Here is a 15,266-nt window from a genome sequence, read left to right as displayed (position 1 = left end):
AAATGATTTATTGTGTTTTATATTAATACATACCTTAAAAAGTTATTTAGTGTTTAGATAATTTATTATAATTTACAACATTTTAACAGTCGTGACTGTTAAGCTGTTTTACCAGTTTTAAACTCTCATTTTAAATTACATTTGAACATTTGAAAATGTAATACTTGCTTTATAGTAATATTTTGGACATGATATTACTTGTGCCTCCAGTGTGTATATTTAGATGGATGTTACAAACTGAAAAAGAAGGCATTTTATAATATTTGTATATCCTACATCCTTAAAAAAAAAAGTTAAGTATCTCTGGTTTTCTTACCCTCGTTTATTTGAAAGTAAATAATTTATCTTTTATGGGGGAGGGGTAGTGTGGCCGAGATAAGTTATGTAAGATTGGCTTTGGTTGATCAAAAGTTAAATGTACTCAGAAAGCCTTCTGGAGATTACTGTTTAATTTTTTCTTGAATTTTACATTTATGTTTCCTAAGAAAACGTTAGGTGTACAATCAAACCTTTTGAGTAAAACGGGAAGACTATTTAAATGTTTTAAATTCAATTTTATTTTCAAATTAGTTGAATTTTAAGAGGCAACCATGAGGGTTTTCCTGGAGGCTTGTAAACATTGAATATACCAGCTTCTCTGTTTCCCTGTCAGAAAAAGCCTGGAATATTTTAAAAAATTAAATAATTATTTTATATTTTAGGGATCATTACTACTGAAGGCTTTTCACAATCATATCAGTAAATAAAATGTATTTATTTGCAACAGTGTTGTCACAGTGATGCATTCTACTTGCTATCTGGCATGCATGCTTTTCTTTGTTTTTTCCTTTTTTCCCCCCCCTCTTTGATTCACTCCCATAGTGTCTACAATTATGTCTTGGACATAGATTTTTTTTTTCCAGTCTAATAAAAATCAAGTGCTTTTCTTCTTTTGCATATAGACCTGCCAAAATTTTCTAAGTTTTTGACTAAAAAAAATTATTTACAAATGTAATATTTAAAAAGGGAATTCAGATATTACCAGAATGATTAAGAAGCAGATCAGAGTCTACAAGCATTATTTTTAGAAGGAAAGTCTTCGCTTTCATTGTTTGTGGAGATGATTTTTACTCTTAGACTTCCACAAACGTTGACTGGCATCTAAATGTTTAGGATTTGCCAATCTGGCGACTAGGCCCTGGCTCTACTACAAGTAGTAAGGTCAAGGCAGGAGCAAAATTAGATATGCCTCCCTTGAAATAGGGTTAAGATTATATATTGTTATAAGCATTTAAATAAACCTTCACTTATTATCAACAGGATTTGGGAATTAGACCCAATGATAGAACTTGGTGCACTTTGATGAACATATCAAAACATTTTAAAGCAATTTTCTTCTTTCAGATCATGAATAATGATACTGTTAGTTTTCTTTCTCTCTCCACTGCCCCTAACTTCCTATAAAGATCCTATGTATGCTTTTGATAATGAAATGCTTGAATCAAGCTTCAAGTGAAATGAGAATTTTTAAAAGGTGAGCATCTGAAGAAGAGTTGTTTCCTTTTGTTTTCTTTATATTCAATTTGGTTTTTTGTTTTTATTCATTCTCTTAGGATGAATTTCATCCTTTCATCGAAGCACTTCTGCCTCACGTCCGAGCCTTCGCCTACACATGGTTCAACCTGCAGGCCCGAAAACGAAAATACTTCAAAAAACATGAAAAGCGTATGTCAAAAGAAGAAGAGAGAGCCGTGAAGGATGAGTTGCTAAGTGAAAAACCAGAGGTCAAGCAGAAGTGGGCATCTAGACTTCTGGCAAAGTTACGGAAAGATATCCGACCTGAGTATCGAGAGGATTTTGTTCTTACAGTAACAGGAAAAAAACCTCCATGTTGTGTTCTTTCCAACCCAGACCAGAAAGGCAAAATGCGAAGAATTGACTGCCTCCGCCAGGCAGATAAAGTCTGGAGGTTGGACCTCGTTATGGTGATTTTATTTAAAGGTATTCCGCTTGAAAGTACTGACGGCGAGCGCCTTGTAAAGTCCCCACAGTGCTCAAATCCAGGGCTCTGTGTCCAGCCCCATCACATAGGGGTTTCTGTTAAGGAACTCGATTTATATTTGGCATACTTTGTGCATGCTGCAGGTAAGTGCGATGGTGAGAAGCCGTTCCACCTTCTTGCGTCTTTTTCTTTCCTGATGACCTCCGTTTATGCCAGACCATTCCCCAACTCCATAAATTAAGAGGCCACATACGTAAAGACTGTGGTTCCAAATATAGATCGAAGTCAGGATAGCTAGAAGCCCTGTGTTTGAGGTGCCAGCTTCATTCAGGTGAGAAAGCAGTGGCTTTGAGAAAATTCTCACTGAGTTCTTTTGGTAAGTAGTCTTGTCAGTGATGTTCGCTTTGTTAAGGTAACCAGAATGTGATATGTTTAAACTATGGTTTTTGATGATGGTTTAGAGAAAGCCTTGTGAAAGGAGAGAAAACCTTGTGAAAATCCTTGTAATAAAGAGGATATTTTAACTGGCAAGTGAGCTAGTTAAAAAGCATTTAGTTTGGTAGTGAGGCAATATTTTTAGTTGCTTTTCTTCTGGGAGTGTTTTTAACCTACTGGGGCCTTTTGAACCCCCTGCCAATTAAAAACAAGTTGGAGGTAAGGTTACTATCAAATTGCTGATCATTTATGAAGGAAAAATAATCACATTAATATACAAACTGAGTAGCTTTATATTTAGGAATTCTTCATATTATCTTAGATAGCTAAGGGAAAGAAACCAGTTCTTTAAGTTATTGATGGAGAGGTTAATATTAAAAAGCAACCAACATCTCTAGCTCATGATCACATTAAGAAATCAATATTGGTAATTGATTTAAGTGAGTTGCTTTGATTTCTTATAAAATTCTTTATTGTTTCAAGGCTGTTTTCAAGGCATGTTTTACCTGTGAGTGGTAGAGTATTTAGAATAACATTCAGGATAAAACTATTGAGAACTGGATAAAATAATGTGTTTTTACTTTGTTCTTTTAGTCTTGTTTTAGACAAAAGACTCATTGTGTTATGTGAAAGCTCAGGTCTTGTGTAACTTGTTGACTCTTTATATGTACTGTCGGTCTTGCTAGATTTACCTTCATGGCAGTTACTTGAGCCAAGTGGAAGAAATAAGGTTGTGAAAGCCTACCACTAGGTTGTTTGGGGGTTCACGTATTTCTTTACTTATTTTTCACCAAGGAGAGAGAAGATGATACCTGTAAAATCAGTTTTGCGCTCTTTTGTAAGGCATTTTTTAATTCTAAAAATATTTACTATGTCTAAAATCAGTCCGCTGATACCTTTTCTCTATTATTTTTCTCAATATGTGTTTTGGAAAGAGAACTTTTGTTATCCATCTGTCCTTACATAAGAAGCTGGAGAAATTAACTTTGCAAGCATGTCACATCATCATTTGCATTCTGTTGGCAGAGGATAGATGAGTATTTTAGAAGATGTGATCTGTAAGTTTTTCAAATATTTGGGTTTTTGAAGATGTATACTTAATTATAAGAAGTGCCTGTTGCTCTAGCCAGTGCTGGGTAGCATTAATTAAAAGGCAACACTTCTTAAATGACCTCTAAATTGGAGCAAATAGCCCCCTGTTTTTAAACTGCATTCCTGTTCATTTGTTTTGTCTATTGGAAAAGCAAAGTTAATTTTTTCCCCCATTTATTTCATTTTTTTGTAAGTGGGGATTCTGACTGGGAAAGCAAGGTGCAAAAGAGTCTGGGTATTTCAAGTGCTTCTAGGTAACACTCTTTAAAATCTTGTGTTTATCTTTTAGATATTTAGAAGAGTATACACTTTATAAATTACAATAATGGTTTAATTGACCGGCCTAGAAACTTGAGTGTGCCAACAGGTGATGTAGATCATGGTGTGTGCTTCCTTGCAAGGTGCCATCAAAATGAAATGCCTGTTAAGTTATCATCAGTGTGAGCAGGATCCATTCTCAATTTTAGGCATAAGCATTTCCTTTAGATTTAAAGAAGAGCAGCCTTTCTAGGTGTTCTCGTTAATGTGTATTCTCTTTCGTTGTTGATGATTTGTTTTTATGCTGTTGCTCGAAATCCTTGAGCTAACACAGTGGCTGGTGTTTTCAGTACCTGAAGGATTATGTTGTTAAAATGACATTTAGAAGATTGTTTAGGAGAGTTAGCATCCTTATTGCTTATGAAAGATTTATTGACAGTAACATGGATCAGGCTACCTTTCGGTTTGGTTTTCCTGATGTATCCCAGAATCCCCTGTTACGCCTGAATGCCAGCCAAGTGTTAGGCCATTGGTTCTCAAAGGACAGCGGTAATGGCTGCTTCTCTGTGTGCGCAACAGGAAGATTGGGGGAAAAAAAATCAAGGGCCTTTGGTCGGGAAATATTTCAGATTTGATTTAAGAGATTTAGAGACCTGTTATTTGTGGAAGGGAAGCTGCCAATAAAAATCTGAGGTAGATCGGTCCACTTACATACAACTGATTTGACAAGCATCTGTTATAATACTGAAGCTTTGTAAACACTAAACAATGTTTTTACCTCTTTAAAAGTTTTGAGAACTTGCCAGTATTGGCAGGAGGCAGAGACTCCGAAACGTGCTTCAAGATACATGCCAAAACCATTGTGGCCTTTTCACCTATAGTGCATTTCTCTCTCTTGTTCTGTTGTAAAATATTGTATTTTTTTCCTTCCAAAATGCCTTTTATTTTTGATAGTGACAAAAACGAGATCTTCTTTTCCTTCTCATAATGTGTACAATAATTATTGCTTAAACCCTAGGCTGCTTCTTTGGTAGGAAGTAGAAATCTTAAGAGAGAATGCACACGGAAATAATGGAAGCTAATGCAGTTAGTTTTTTTTTTTTTTAAACAGTAGTGATTTATTCTAAGAATTATTGAGGTGCTAAAATACAGTACAAAACTACATTTCATTTTTTTTTCTCTATATCAGGTGGTATGAATTGGGTGAATTTTGTGGCTGATAAACAATAACAAGTGTAATGAAATCTGAGTGATTCCACAAGCCTGAAAATTTCGTCTCGTTAAAAGTAAAAAAGAGTAAGACCATTTTATGCCTTTAATTTGGTCTCTATTTGAGTTGTCTTTCCCATGTATCATATGACAACTTGGGAAGTATTATGGTATTGTGGCAAATGCTTTTCTTTGTGGGAGTCTAACAGTAAAGCTAATTTATGACCAGTCTTTACCAGATGATCTGTATCAGAATCTACAATATACTCGGCACGTGCCAAGGTCACAATTTAAGTTGTTAAGGTCATAACCTTAGCCACCAGGCATTTGACCTTTTAGATAAAGTTAACCTTTGTTCATTAGTAGGCACTCAACCGAGAACTTTCTGGAGAGTTTTTTTTTTTTTAACTGCTTCTGTATAACTTCTGGTAATGTAATCAGATTCTAGAAAGATTCTTAGTCAAGCTGGTTGAATCTTTAAGAGGTTAGACTTTTTGGGGACTCACCTCCAGGGGAGAGGTGCGTGGCTGTATCTAGGTCATAGAATGACATGTCGCAATTTATTTTGATAGTTATTACCTGCTATAGGGTAGAAAAATGTGCTGAGACAACTGTGTGGAGACATTTAAAACCTCAAATTAAACTAATGGAAGTACGTTTAATTCAGCCAAGGCTTTTGCTAATTTTCAAGTGACAGTAAGCTTAAAAGCTAAATCACAATGAGCATCTTTACTTTTTGCAGTTGAAGAGTTTTCTAATATTGAAGTATTTTTAGCAGTCTTAAAATTCACTTTGGAAGATTAACAAATGACCATACTTTGTCAGGTAATTGCTGTAATTGTTAATTAACCAGTGACAGAGTGAATTAAATTTGTCCTAATGGTGGCACACAAACTTGTTAGTTTCAAGATAGAGAGTAAACACTTGCATAGTAATCTTTTAGTATAGTAGTTACTGATTGTTTCCATGTTACCCCATTACTGCCTTTACTTAGTTCTCTTTTGACAACAAACAACAAAGTTTTGGTCACTCATGAAAGAGCTGCTGCATTTTCTTGGAAGCTGGTCGCTGTACTGTAAAACCAAATGACAGAATTACTGATTACCACATTACCTGTACCATATTGTTTGCTTAATTATGCTGTCGTGAATGCTTATTTTAAATTAGATTATTGCTAGTTTTGCCCTGATACACCACATAGTATTTCATTTAAATCAAACGAGAGCTACTCCCATTCAGGTGCATTTTAGTTTTATTTTGGCTTCATGATTGCCATTCCTTCATATAGTAATAGAGAAAGCCATGATATGCAGATAGACCAGATGGTCATGTTGACAGATTGAGAATTCACTTCCTACTGCTTCAGAGCAGGTGTAAGATCAGGAGTGTCTGTGTATAAGCGTGTGTGTGCTTCATGTGCATATGTGTGCACATCCAGGCTGCACAGAGTGCAATTTAGAGCAATGGGAATGATTTCTTCTTTAGAATACTATATGAATAAGGTTATCAGTGCATATAGCACAATTAATGTAAGTAATTTAATGAGTAATATTAGATTGTTACAGTTTATAATTTTATGCCAAAATGATTATTTTTAATTTCTTCATACTTTAGGCAACTTACCATATTAGTTTGAAGCAGCATTGTACATCTAAAATATATTCAGTATATCCTGTTAGCAGTATGCATGCATGTAATTAAACTTCAGGGCTCTAATAAACTCCTCAACAGAAAGTTGTGCTGTTAATTCTGTGGTTTGTAATAATAAAGAATGTTTGGAAAAGCAAGTGAGAGAGACAGAGATATGGTGATACTTAAGATAAAGGACCACCTTTTTTCAAATTCTAACTCTAACCTTAAACTAAACCCAGCGTGGATTTTGTGGCTGGTTGACCCACCATAAGTTACTGGTTTTGGTCCAAATATGCATGTATGTATGTATGTATGTATGTATGCATATATGTATCTGTTCCTCAAAGGAGGTAGCACTAGTCATCAACAAACTTGAGATAAACCTGGCTTTCATATCCTTGAGTGCTTTCTGTGTGACTTGAGGATAGTAACAATATCCTGTATCTAGGACGTAATGAAAAAGATGGGAAATTCAAAGGTAGAGAGTGTATAGGATTAGGGAGCAATAGCTCTTCTGGAGTAAACCTTTGAATGGAGGTCAGTTCATTTATGCCTATGAGGTTTGAGCGTTGGTAAAAAAATTACCCAGTGCTGCTGGCTTGGATTTGCCTTGTCGTCTTTTCCATCCAGTGATGAATAGCATTAATTTAAACCTATTTAAGGCTAGTGTGGGAGAAACCACAGCCTTTGTTGTGGTCACTGCTGTACACAGTAGGACTGGATGTTTCACTTGGTTAAGGCCTCAAGCTCCTTCCAGAGGACACAGAGCAGACTGTGGGCTTTTTAAGTCTTGCACAAAAGCAGTAACAATTTTAATTGCTCACAAATGTCAATATAGATTATTGAAAACAATTTGAGAATTAGAAGAAAATCATAAAATACAGATTGAGTTCATTGAATGTGCTAAACACTGGTTTACTAACCATTTCAGTAGTAATTTCTCCATGGTTATTTAGAGGTTGCTTTTAAATAAATTATAAATCCATGGTGTTTAGGGTAGGGGAAGGAAGAAGTCAGGTGGAAGAGAAAGAGAATGAATGCACTAGCATGCTTTGTTAAAAGAAACATAAAATGGTGAACTTGATCACAAATGGAGATGCTCTTAAAATTGTTTCAGTTTAAGTAATGACTGTAAAGAGATCCTGGGCAGTAAGATAACAAGTGGGGAATTTTATATAATTCCCTTTCTCACATTTTTTTCTATCATTTGTTTTAGACTAAGAGACTAGTTGAGACTTTGGGGGTTTCTGTTCAAGTTTTAGAAAAAAATTTCACAAAAATTCTTTTTTAGAGTTATGGAGTCTAGATAGGGTACACTAGCACACATACACCTAGAAAACGGGCTCTGGTGATGTTTACTATTTTTACCATTTTGCTTTTAAAGGTGCTATCTGCAGTGACAACTTTTTGGCTCTTTGCCACTAAGGCAACTGTAAGATAAAATTATTGATCCAAACCTGAGTATCTCTGAACTTACCAGAATTTTCTAGCTGCTGCTTAGATGGAAATGACATTTTTCCCTCGGTCTTTCCCAAAATATTAGAAAACAGTTCCTCATGTTTTGTTATGATAATTCCTCAGTGTAAAAAAGTATATATTATCTAATGAATTAGTTCTTTCATAAATGTTTTAGTTAAATAAACATGACTTAGGAGGCAAAGAAATAAGTCCAACAAATGAAAAATTACATCAGTCCTCTAACAGAGGGCATTCTTGCTGCTCTGTTTATAGAACAAGCACACTAAATAAGAATACTGAAAAAAGGAAGTTCATTTGTATTCGATATTTTGACAATTGTTGGTCTTTTTTTTTCCTATCTTGTTAATAACCCGAAACCTGGAAATGAATAGGATGATCAAGATAATGGAGATTGAAGTGGAATACCTTGAATGTTCTTTGAGAACTCTGAACTTATTCCTCTTCATTCTTTCAAATACTTTCCAACTGGTAGATATTTTGGACCTAGAATCAATTGATATTAGGGAAAAGGTGAATGGAAGGAAGGAAAGAAGGAAGGGAGGAAAATAACTTTTATTGAGCATCTGTTCTGTGGCAGGCAGTATGCTAAATATTGCCATATATAGAAATTTTCTTTTTCTCTTTTTTCTCTTTTTATTTTTTACTTTAAAACAATCTATAAATAAGTAATGCAGTCCCCATTTGAGCAGGTAAGAGTAGTCTCAGAGTGGTCAAGTGACTTCATTCGGAGCAAGATTCAAGCCTAGGTCTTATGAGTTCATATCTCTGCTCTCTGCAAATTGGGGAAGCAGATTTGGCCCAACAGATAGGGTGTCCACCTGCTACATGGGAGGTCCAAGGTTCAAACCCAGGACCTTCTGACCTGTGTGATGAGCTGGCCCACATGCAGTGCTGATGCACACAAGGAGTGCCCTGCCATGCAGGGGTGACACAGAGGTATCTTCTGTGTAGGGGAGTCCCATTAGGAGAGCTGCCCAGTGCGAAAAAAAGTGCAGCTTGCCCAGGAACGGCATCCCACACAAGAGAGCTGATGCAGCAAGATGACTCAACAAAATGAGACATAGATTCTGGGTGCTGCTGACGAGGATAGAAGCGGTCACAGAAGAATACACAGCGAATGGACTCAGAAAGCAGACAACTGGCGGGGAGGTGAGAGAAATAAAACAAACAAAAAAAACCCAAATTGATTCCTTTTTATATCCCTCTTTACCTACTCTTGTCTAGGGCTGGATGTCCTTTAAATGACATCACTCACCTACCTTAAGTCTAAGCGGAAATACAAAATCAAAATCCAAACTCTTCCTGCAGAGATATTTTACTGTTGAGTTCAAATCTAAGGCCTCATTTAGGCAGGAGACAGAGAAATGGTCTTATGCTTGTCAGTGTTAGGGCCAGAAATCTGAAATGACTTGTTCTTTCTTGCTTTTAGAATGTTGAAGTTTAGTGAATAGAAGCATGATAACACAGGTTTAAGATTTTTAAAAAATAAGATAAATTTAGATTAGATTAATTGTGCTTTGGAAAACCATTGAGAACTAAATATTTTGAAAGTCAGAATTGCATGTAATATTTTGCTATGTAGATTTTTGTACGTATTTTCTTATGAAATATAAAGACATTCTTAACTTCCCTTGATGATTAGATTTTAAAATTTAAATATTTACTTTGTTCTAAAAAGGATCCTTTGATTATGGTCTTACATATGATTTTAAAAAATAAAGCAAAAGTCAAGTTTTTGAGAAGAGAATGGAATTTTATTAGCTTTTAAAGAAAAATATCTTAAAATAGCAAAGGGAGAAATTGAAATTGGGGATGTTTTATCTTAATAGCCTTAAATAATATCCTTGTTTTCATTTTTTTAAACTCAGACAGGATTCTTAATGACTTCAGTTGAAAAATCTCAAAGCCTCACTCAACACGAATTTTATAATTATAAGTAGGAAAAATGACCAATAAATATATTTTATACTATGATATGCTATATTAATTTGTCTTAGGGTTATTTTAAAAATACATAGCTAAACTGAAGTTATAATGAAATAAAATAGATATATTAGTTTATTTTTTATTTTCTTTCTTAGAAATGTTAGTAAATCTTAAAGTTAGCATTGTGGAGTATTAGTTGTGCTGGAAGGGGAAACCAAGGTGTGTTAAAAAAAAAAGGGGTTAAATTGGGGGGAAAAAGAACTGGGAAAAAATAGATTTATACCCCATTTTCCTCAGCATCCAGTTCTATAGTGACTACCTGTTATGCCTATGGTAAGTGTTTATAGTAGTCCCAAGTAATTTTTGAGTTTCCATACATAAGCAATTTTCCCAAGCATATATATTCACATAGAAAATTAAATGGCTATTTTTGGAATACTCTATGGGCTATAAAAAAAGTAAAGTGAAATAAAACTTTTAAAAAAATTAATACTATTTAAAAATTTGTATGTCTGTGTAGCATCTACCATTGTCAGGTGGTTGTCTTTGTTGCTATGGTTTGGGGGATTTTATTTCCTTTTGTAATTTTGCCTGCCCATGATTATGTAGTGTGACATGTTCACACTGTTCGGGAAGATTATATCTATGGTAAGTCATATAGATTTATCTGAGTATTAATTTTAAGTAGGAAAGGTATTTGCCAGTTGATATAACAGGAACTGTGGTGTTATAATATCAATTTTCATTTAATTGTCAAAAGTAGATCTGTATTATTTAATATGGGAAATCCAGAACTATCTCTTCTGTGTTAGTCTGGGCCTGCCTCTTTTCCACCTCCCTCCACTGTCGAGAGCATTTATGGTCTGTGTATTTTAGTCTTAAAGGGATTAGTTATTTAATTTTAAGCTCCTACGTAAAATGAATATTGTACTTACAGGGTTTCATTATTGTCACTAACATAGATTCCGTTGCCTTTCAAAGGAGCTGGCATTACAAGTGCTTAGGATGACAAATTCTCATCAACTTTTGTGAAAGATCTTGGTTGCAGAAAGAGTAGAGTCAGAGGAGAGAGCCCTAGACAGATGGATTTCAGTGTTAAGATGATATCAAAAGCTCTTCTTCATGGCATTTTTTTTTTAAGATTTATTTTTTATTTATTTTTCTCCCTCCCCCTCCCATTCATGGCATTTTTTAACATTCCAAACGAGGGGTGGAGATGCTAAAAGGACTTCGTGTAAAATAAGTGATTAAGATATTGTATATCTGCATGTAAACCTCTAAGGCATACTATTAAACAGAGTCTTATGGGCTCAGATGTAATAGCAGATTGGCAGTGAAAACTGAGTGTCTTTTATGCTGAATTCAATTAATAAATAATATTAAATATTAAAAATATTGTTGATGGAAAAAAGGGTGTACATGAGAATGTGTTTTTAGCGTTAAGTAATTGGAAGGTAAACATGATTAGGTTACAAAATTTTTTTTTAAGATTTATTTATTTATTTCTCTTCCCTTCCCCCCAGCCCCCCGAGTTGTCTGCTCTCTTCATTCGCTGTGTGTTTTTCTGCGACCACTTCTATCCTTAACAGTGGCACCGGGAATCTGTGCCTCTTTTTGTTGCGTCATCTTGTTGTGTCAGCTCTCCGTGTGTGTGGCACTATTCTTGGGCAGCTGTACTTTCTTTTGCTCTGGGCGGTTCTCCTTAAGGGGCGCACTCCTTGCGCATGGGGCTCTCCTACACGGGGGACATCCCTGCATGGCAGGGCACTCCTTGCGTGCATCAGCACTGCGCATGGGCCAGCTGCACACAGGTCAGGGAAGCCCGGGGTTTGAACCGCGGACCTCCCATGTGGTAGGCGGATGCCCTATCCATCGGGCCAAGTTCGCTTCCCTAGGTTACAAATTTTAAGATAAAGCATTCTGGATAAGAATTTGGCAAATACTTATTTGCATAAGAATTATTTGCATTTTTGTATGACTATAGCAAGATTTTTGCACCTAAGCATACTATAAAAATAATGAGCTACTAAAGTTTCTGACTGATTCATTTGGTTGGTTCCCCACACCCCTCTTGTGAGTGGTAGAGGCTTACTTTTTGAAAGTACTTTCAAGTAACTTCTGAGAATGAAGTCTTAGTAACTTGATGCTGTTCAACAGCGTAACTATTGTTATGTTCCTGTCAGGGAAAGACAGTCATTGCAGTACTTTTATTTGTATGGCCTCTTAAAGTTTGACAAGGACTTTTATTAAGAATTCTTTTTCCTTTTTTTCTTTTAAATGTACTTTTGGAAGACACCCCACATCCCTCTCCAACTAGGAGTTAAAGTGTTTTTTTTTTTAAAGATTTAAATGAATTTTGATTATTCTCTCAGCTTACTCACTGTATGGACAGAGGTCATCTTTAAAAAAATTGTTTTGGAATTCATGTACTTTAGATTTTCAGGAAAATGAAGTGGGAATAGAAATACAGAAATTAAGAAAAAGTTCGATCTGATTGGGTCCAGATGTATACAGTTCTTTGGAGAATGAGGATAGTACAGTCTTAAATGTTAGGCCTGAAGAACTAATTGTTCTAAAGACATTTGTCCCTAGTCTCAGAAAAAGACGACTAACATGCAAAATGAATAAATGTATTCCTTTGTACTTTTACCACCTACATTTTTAAACTACAGTGACTCTGATTTCTCTAGAAAGGTCAGAGGTTTCAGACAGAAAGCTTTGTAATTCTTCAAAGAGAGACATTTTCAAAATTTCTATATAGAGACTGATTATGCATAGCTTTTTATTTTATTTACAGTTGAGCCTTGGAGGTGGTGGTTGTGGGAGTGTTGAATAGGGAGGCCATGTCATGAGGCAGCAGAATTGAAGGGAAACAGATTGAAGAGAAGCATCGATTCACATTTTTGGCCTTTTACTACCAAATCACCTTGTTTAAAAAGGAGGACAGAGCAGGATTAACAGCTCATTTTGCTTTGCGACGAGTATTCCAGCATTAATTCTGGAGTTTTGGGTATTTGCCTCTTTTCTAGACCTCTTTCCCAGATCGTTTGTTCATTTTCCATTGGAACTTCAACCTCTATGAAATAAACCATCAAAGGTAGAGCATTTTCCACTTTTTATAGGAAATATTTTCCCTATTTTGAAGGAGACATACAATAACACGTTTCCACCTTGTTAAGCAACTTCCATAAAACCATTTATGCTTGCTAAGTTTTCATTTATGTCCATATAATAAACCAGGAGTGATATTCCCTAGGTAGCTTTAAGAGTAGGATATATATTTTAAAGGTAACTTGAGTGAGATTCTGTCTAGAAATAGAAAAATTACCTTTAATGCTGTAAATATCTTGGGCAATTCAAGGAGCTTTCTTAGGATTGACTTTATAAGGTTTTCCGGATTGTGGATATGAGTTGCATTGGTTTCATGTGGGTTTCTTTGTTCTTATTTTGTTTTCCTTTTTGACTTCTCCAAGTTTTAGAGAACTTTTTTTTGTTGGGGTTGGGAGAGTAGAGATTGTAGATGACGTTGTAGGTTACTCCTGCTACTCAGGAAGCAGGTTCAGAGAGCCTAAGTAACTCACCCGGTCACCAGCAATAGCAAAGCCAAGATTCAAGTCAGATCCACCAGCCCCCAAACTTGTGTTCTTAATCTTGACAGTACTTCTGTTTCTTTATACATGATTTTATTACCTCTTCATAATAAGCTTTAATTTTAGTTTGGGGAGCTTTTATTATTGCTTTTTTGCAGGTGAGGAAACAAGAGGCTGAGTAACTTGTCCACTATTACTTGGACAATAAGTGGTTAGGATTAATTTACCTACGTTGGACCCTTCTATGACCTGTTTTTTTTCCTCTAAGGTGTTCCCCAATATATCATACTCTCTAAGCAGTGCTTCTGAATTTATAAATTTGTGTAAAAAATGTTCTCAGTAAGGACATGATTATGCTAAAAACTGTTGTTTTCTCTGAAGTTTCAAAAGTTTTGAGAAACTAGAGCCTGAACTGTTTTATATTAGATTCACAGTTTCATACCTTGAAGGGACCTTAGAAGCCCCAACCTTCATTTTACAGGTAAGAAAATTGAGTCCGTGTATTTGAGGAGCTGTGGAGCTAGAAAATTCTTACATGCATCTGCAAACATTTGTAGCCTGTTGTTAGTTGTATCAGGGTAAATGCTGTTTGGTTGATATTGCCATAAAAGATGTGTTTTGGTTGTCTTTATTGACAGATTCAACCATGTCATTGGCAGCTCAGTTCAGCAAACATGTTTTGAACATTTATTACGTATTAGGCACCATGCTAGATTTCAAAGAAACAAAAATGAAGAAAGTACTGTGAGATGATTGATGCCCTCTTAGCTGCGATTTCCTCAGAAATTAAGATTTTAAAGCTTTTGATGTTTTTAAAAGTAGGTCCCTCTGACTGGTAAACCTTATGAAGTTGTAAATATTTACAGAAGCAGTTGTTTATATATTGTTTTTTTACTGTACAAATTGGCATATGTAGAAGAATTCTGTCATTTAATTATGTTTATATTAGGTGTTAAATTTCATGTTTTGTTATATCAAAAAAATATCTACGAAAATGTAAAGAAAGTCTGAGAGGACATAGGATAGGCTGAAAGTGGCTTCTATTATTTAGTAGTTCACTGTAGCATGTTTTTGCTGAAGAAAGCTGGTGGTACACAGAAAAGTTCTGTTTCTTTTTTAAAGGACATTCTTCTAGTAATGCTAAAGTATAAATCCAATAGAGTTATAGAAGAAACTAAGCAGCAGGAATATGAGGGCATGAAAAACAGAAAGGAAGGGAAAGCCTTGGAGAGCAAGCCGTGGTGAATTCATTTGGCAGTTGGTAATAGTTCCTAAAACACAGCCAAGTCCCAGTAGCGTATCCACCTAAACTCCCTATTTTGCTCCCTCTTGGAAGAAAGTTAGCTGTCTTGAGACTTTTATACTGAAATGGATTTTAAGGTGTTTGAAATCTCAAGCTGCTTTTCTTTTCTTTCTCTCTTTAAAAGAAAACAGACGTTTTCCATTCAGTCAGAAATTGTGTAAGAGTGTGTGTGTGACTATGGGTATGTGTGTGTGCCTATGAGTATGTGTGTGTTTGCCGGACTTATGTGTTAGTGTGTTAATGGGGCAGCTGTAAGGGTCTTTTGAGAAATTGTGTACAGATGATAGGAAAGAGAAGAACTGATGCTTGTCTGATAAATGAAATACAAAAACAATAACAAAAATCTGATGGTCCCTGACAA

At 35.3% G+C, this 15,266-nt stretch overlaps 1 protein-coding gene across 10 annotated transcripts in view; it reads left to right on the top strand.

Annotated features, from left to right (window-relative positions):
* NFIA (nuclear factor I A) overlaps window positions 1-15,266 on the top strand; it is a 530,380-nt gene that overhangs the window by 150,510 nt on the left and 364,604 nt on the right. For all 10 annotated transcript variants that reach the window (XM_058303489.2, XM_058303492.2, XM_058303488.2 and 7 more), the window contains exon 2: window positions 1,593-2,124. In XM_058303489.2, coding sequence (XP_058159472.1) covers window positions 1,593-2,124 — 532 coding nt within the window. The remainder of the gene's footprint in view (window positions 1-1,592; window positions 2,125-15,266) is intronic.

This window comes from Dasypus novemcinctus, chromosome 9 (assembly GCF_030445035.2).
Source record: "Dasypus novemcinctus isolate mDasNov1 chromosome 9, mDasNov1.1.hap2, whole genome shotgun sequence".
In the NCBI taxonomy this organism is placed as follows: Eukaryota; Metazoa; Chordata; class Mammalia; order Cingulata; family Dasypodidae; genus Dasypus; species Dasypus novemcinctus.
This window is presented reverse-complemented; position numbering and strand designations above follow the sequence as displayed.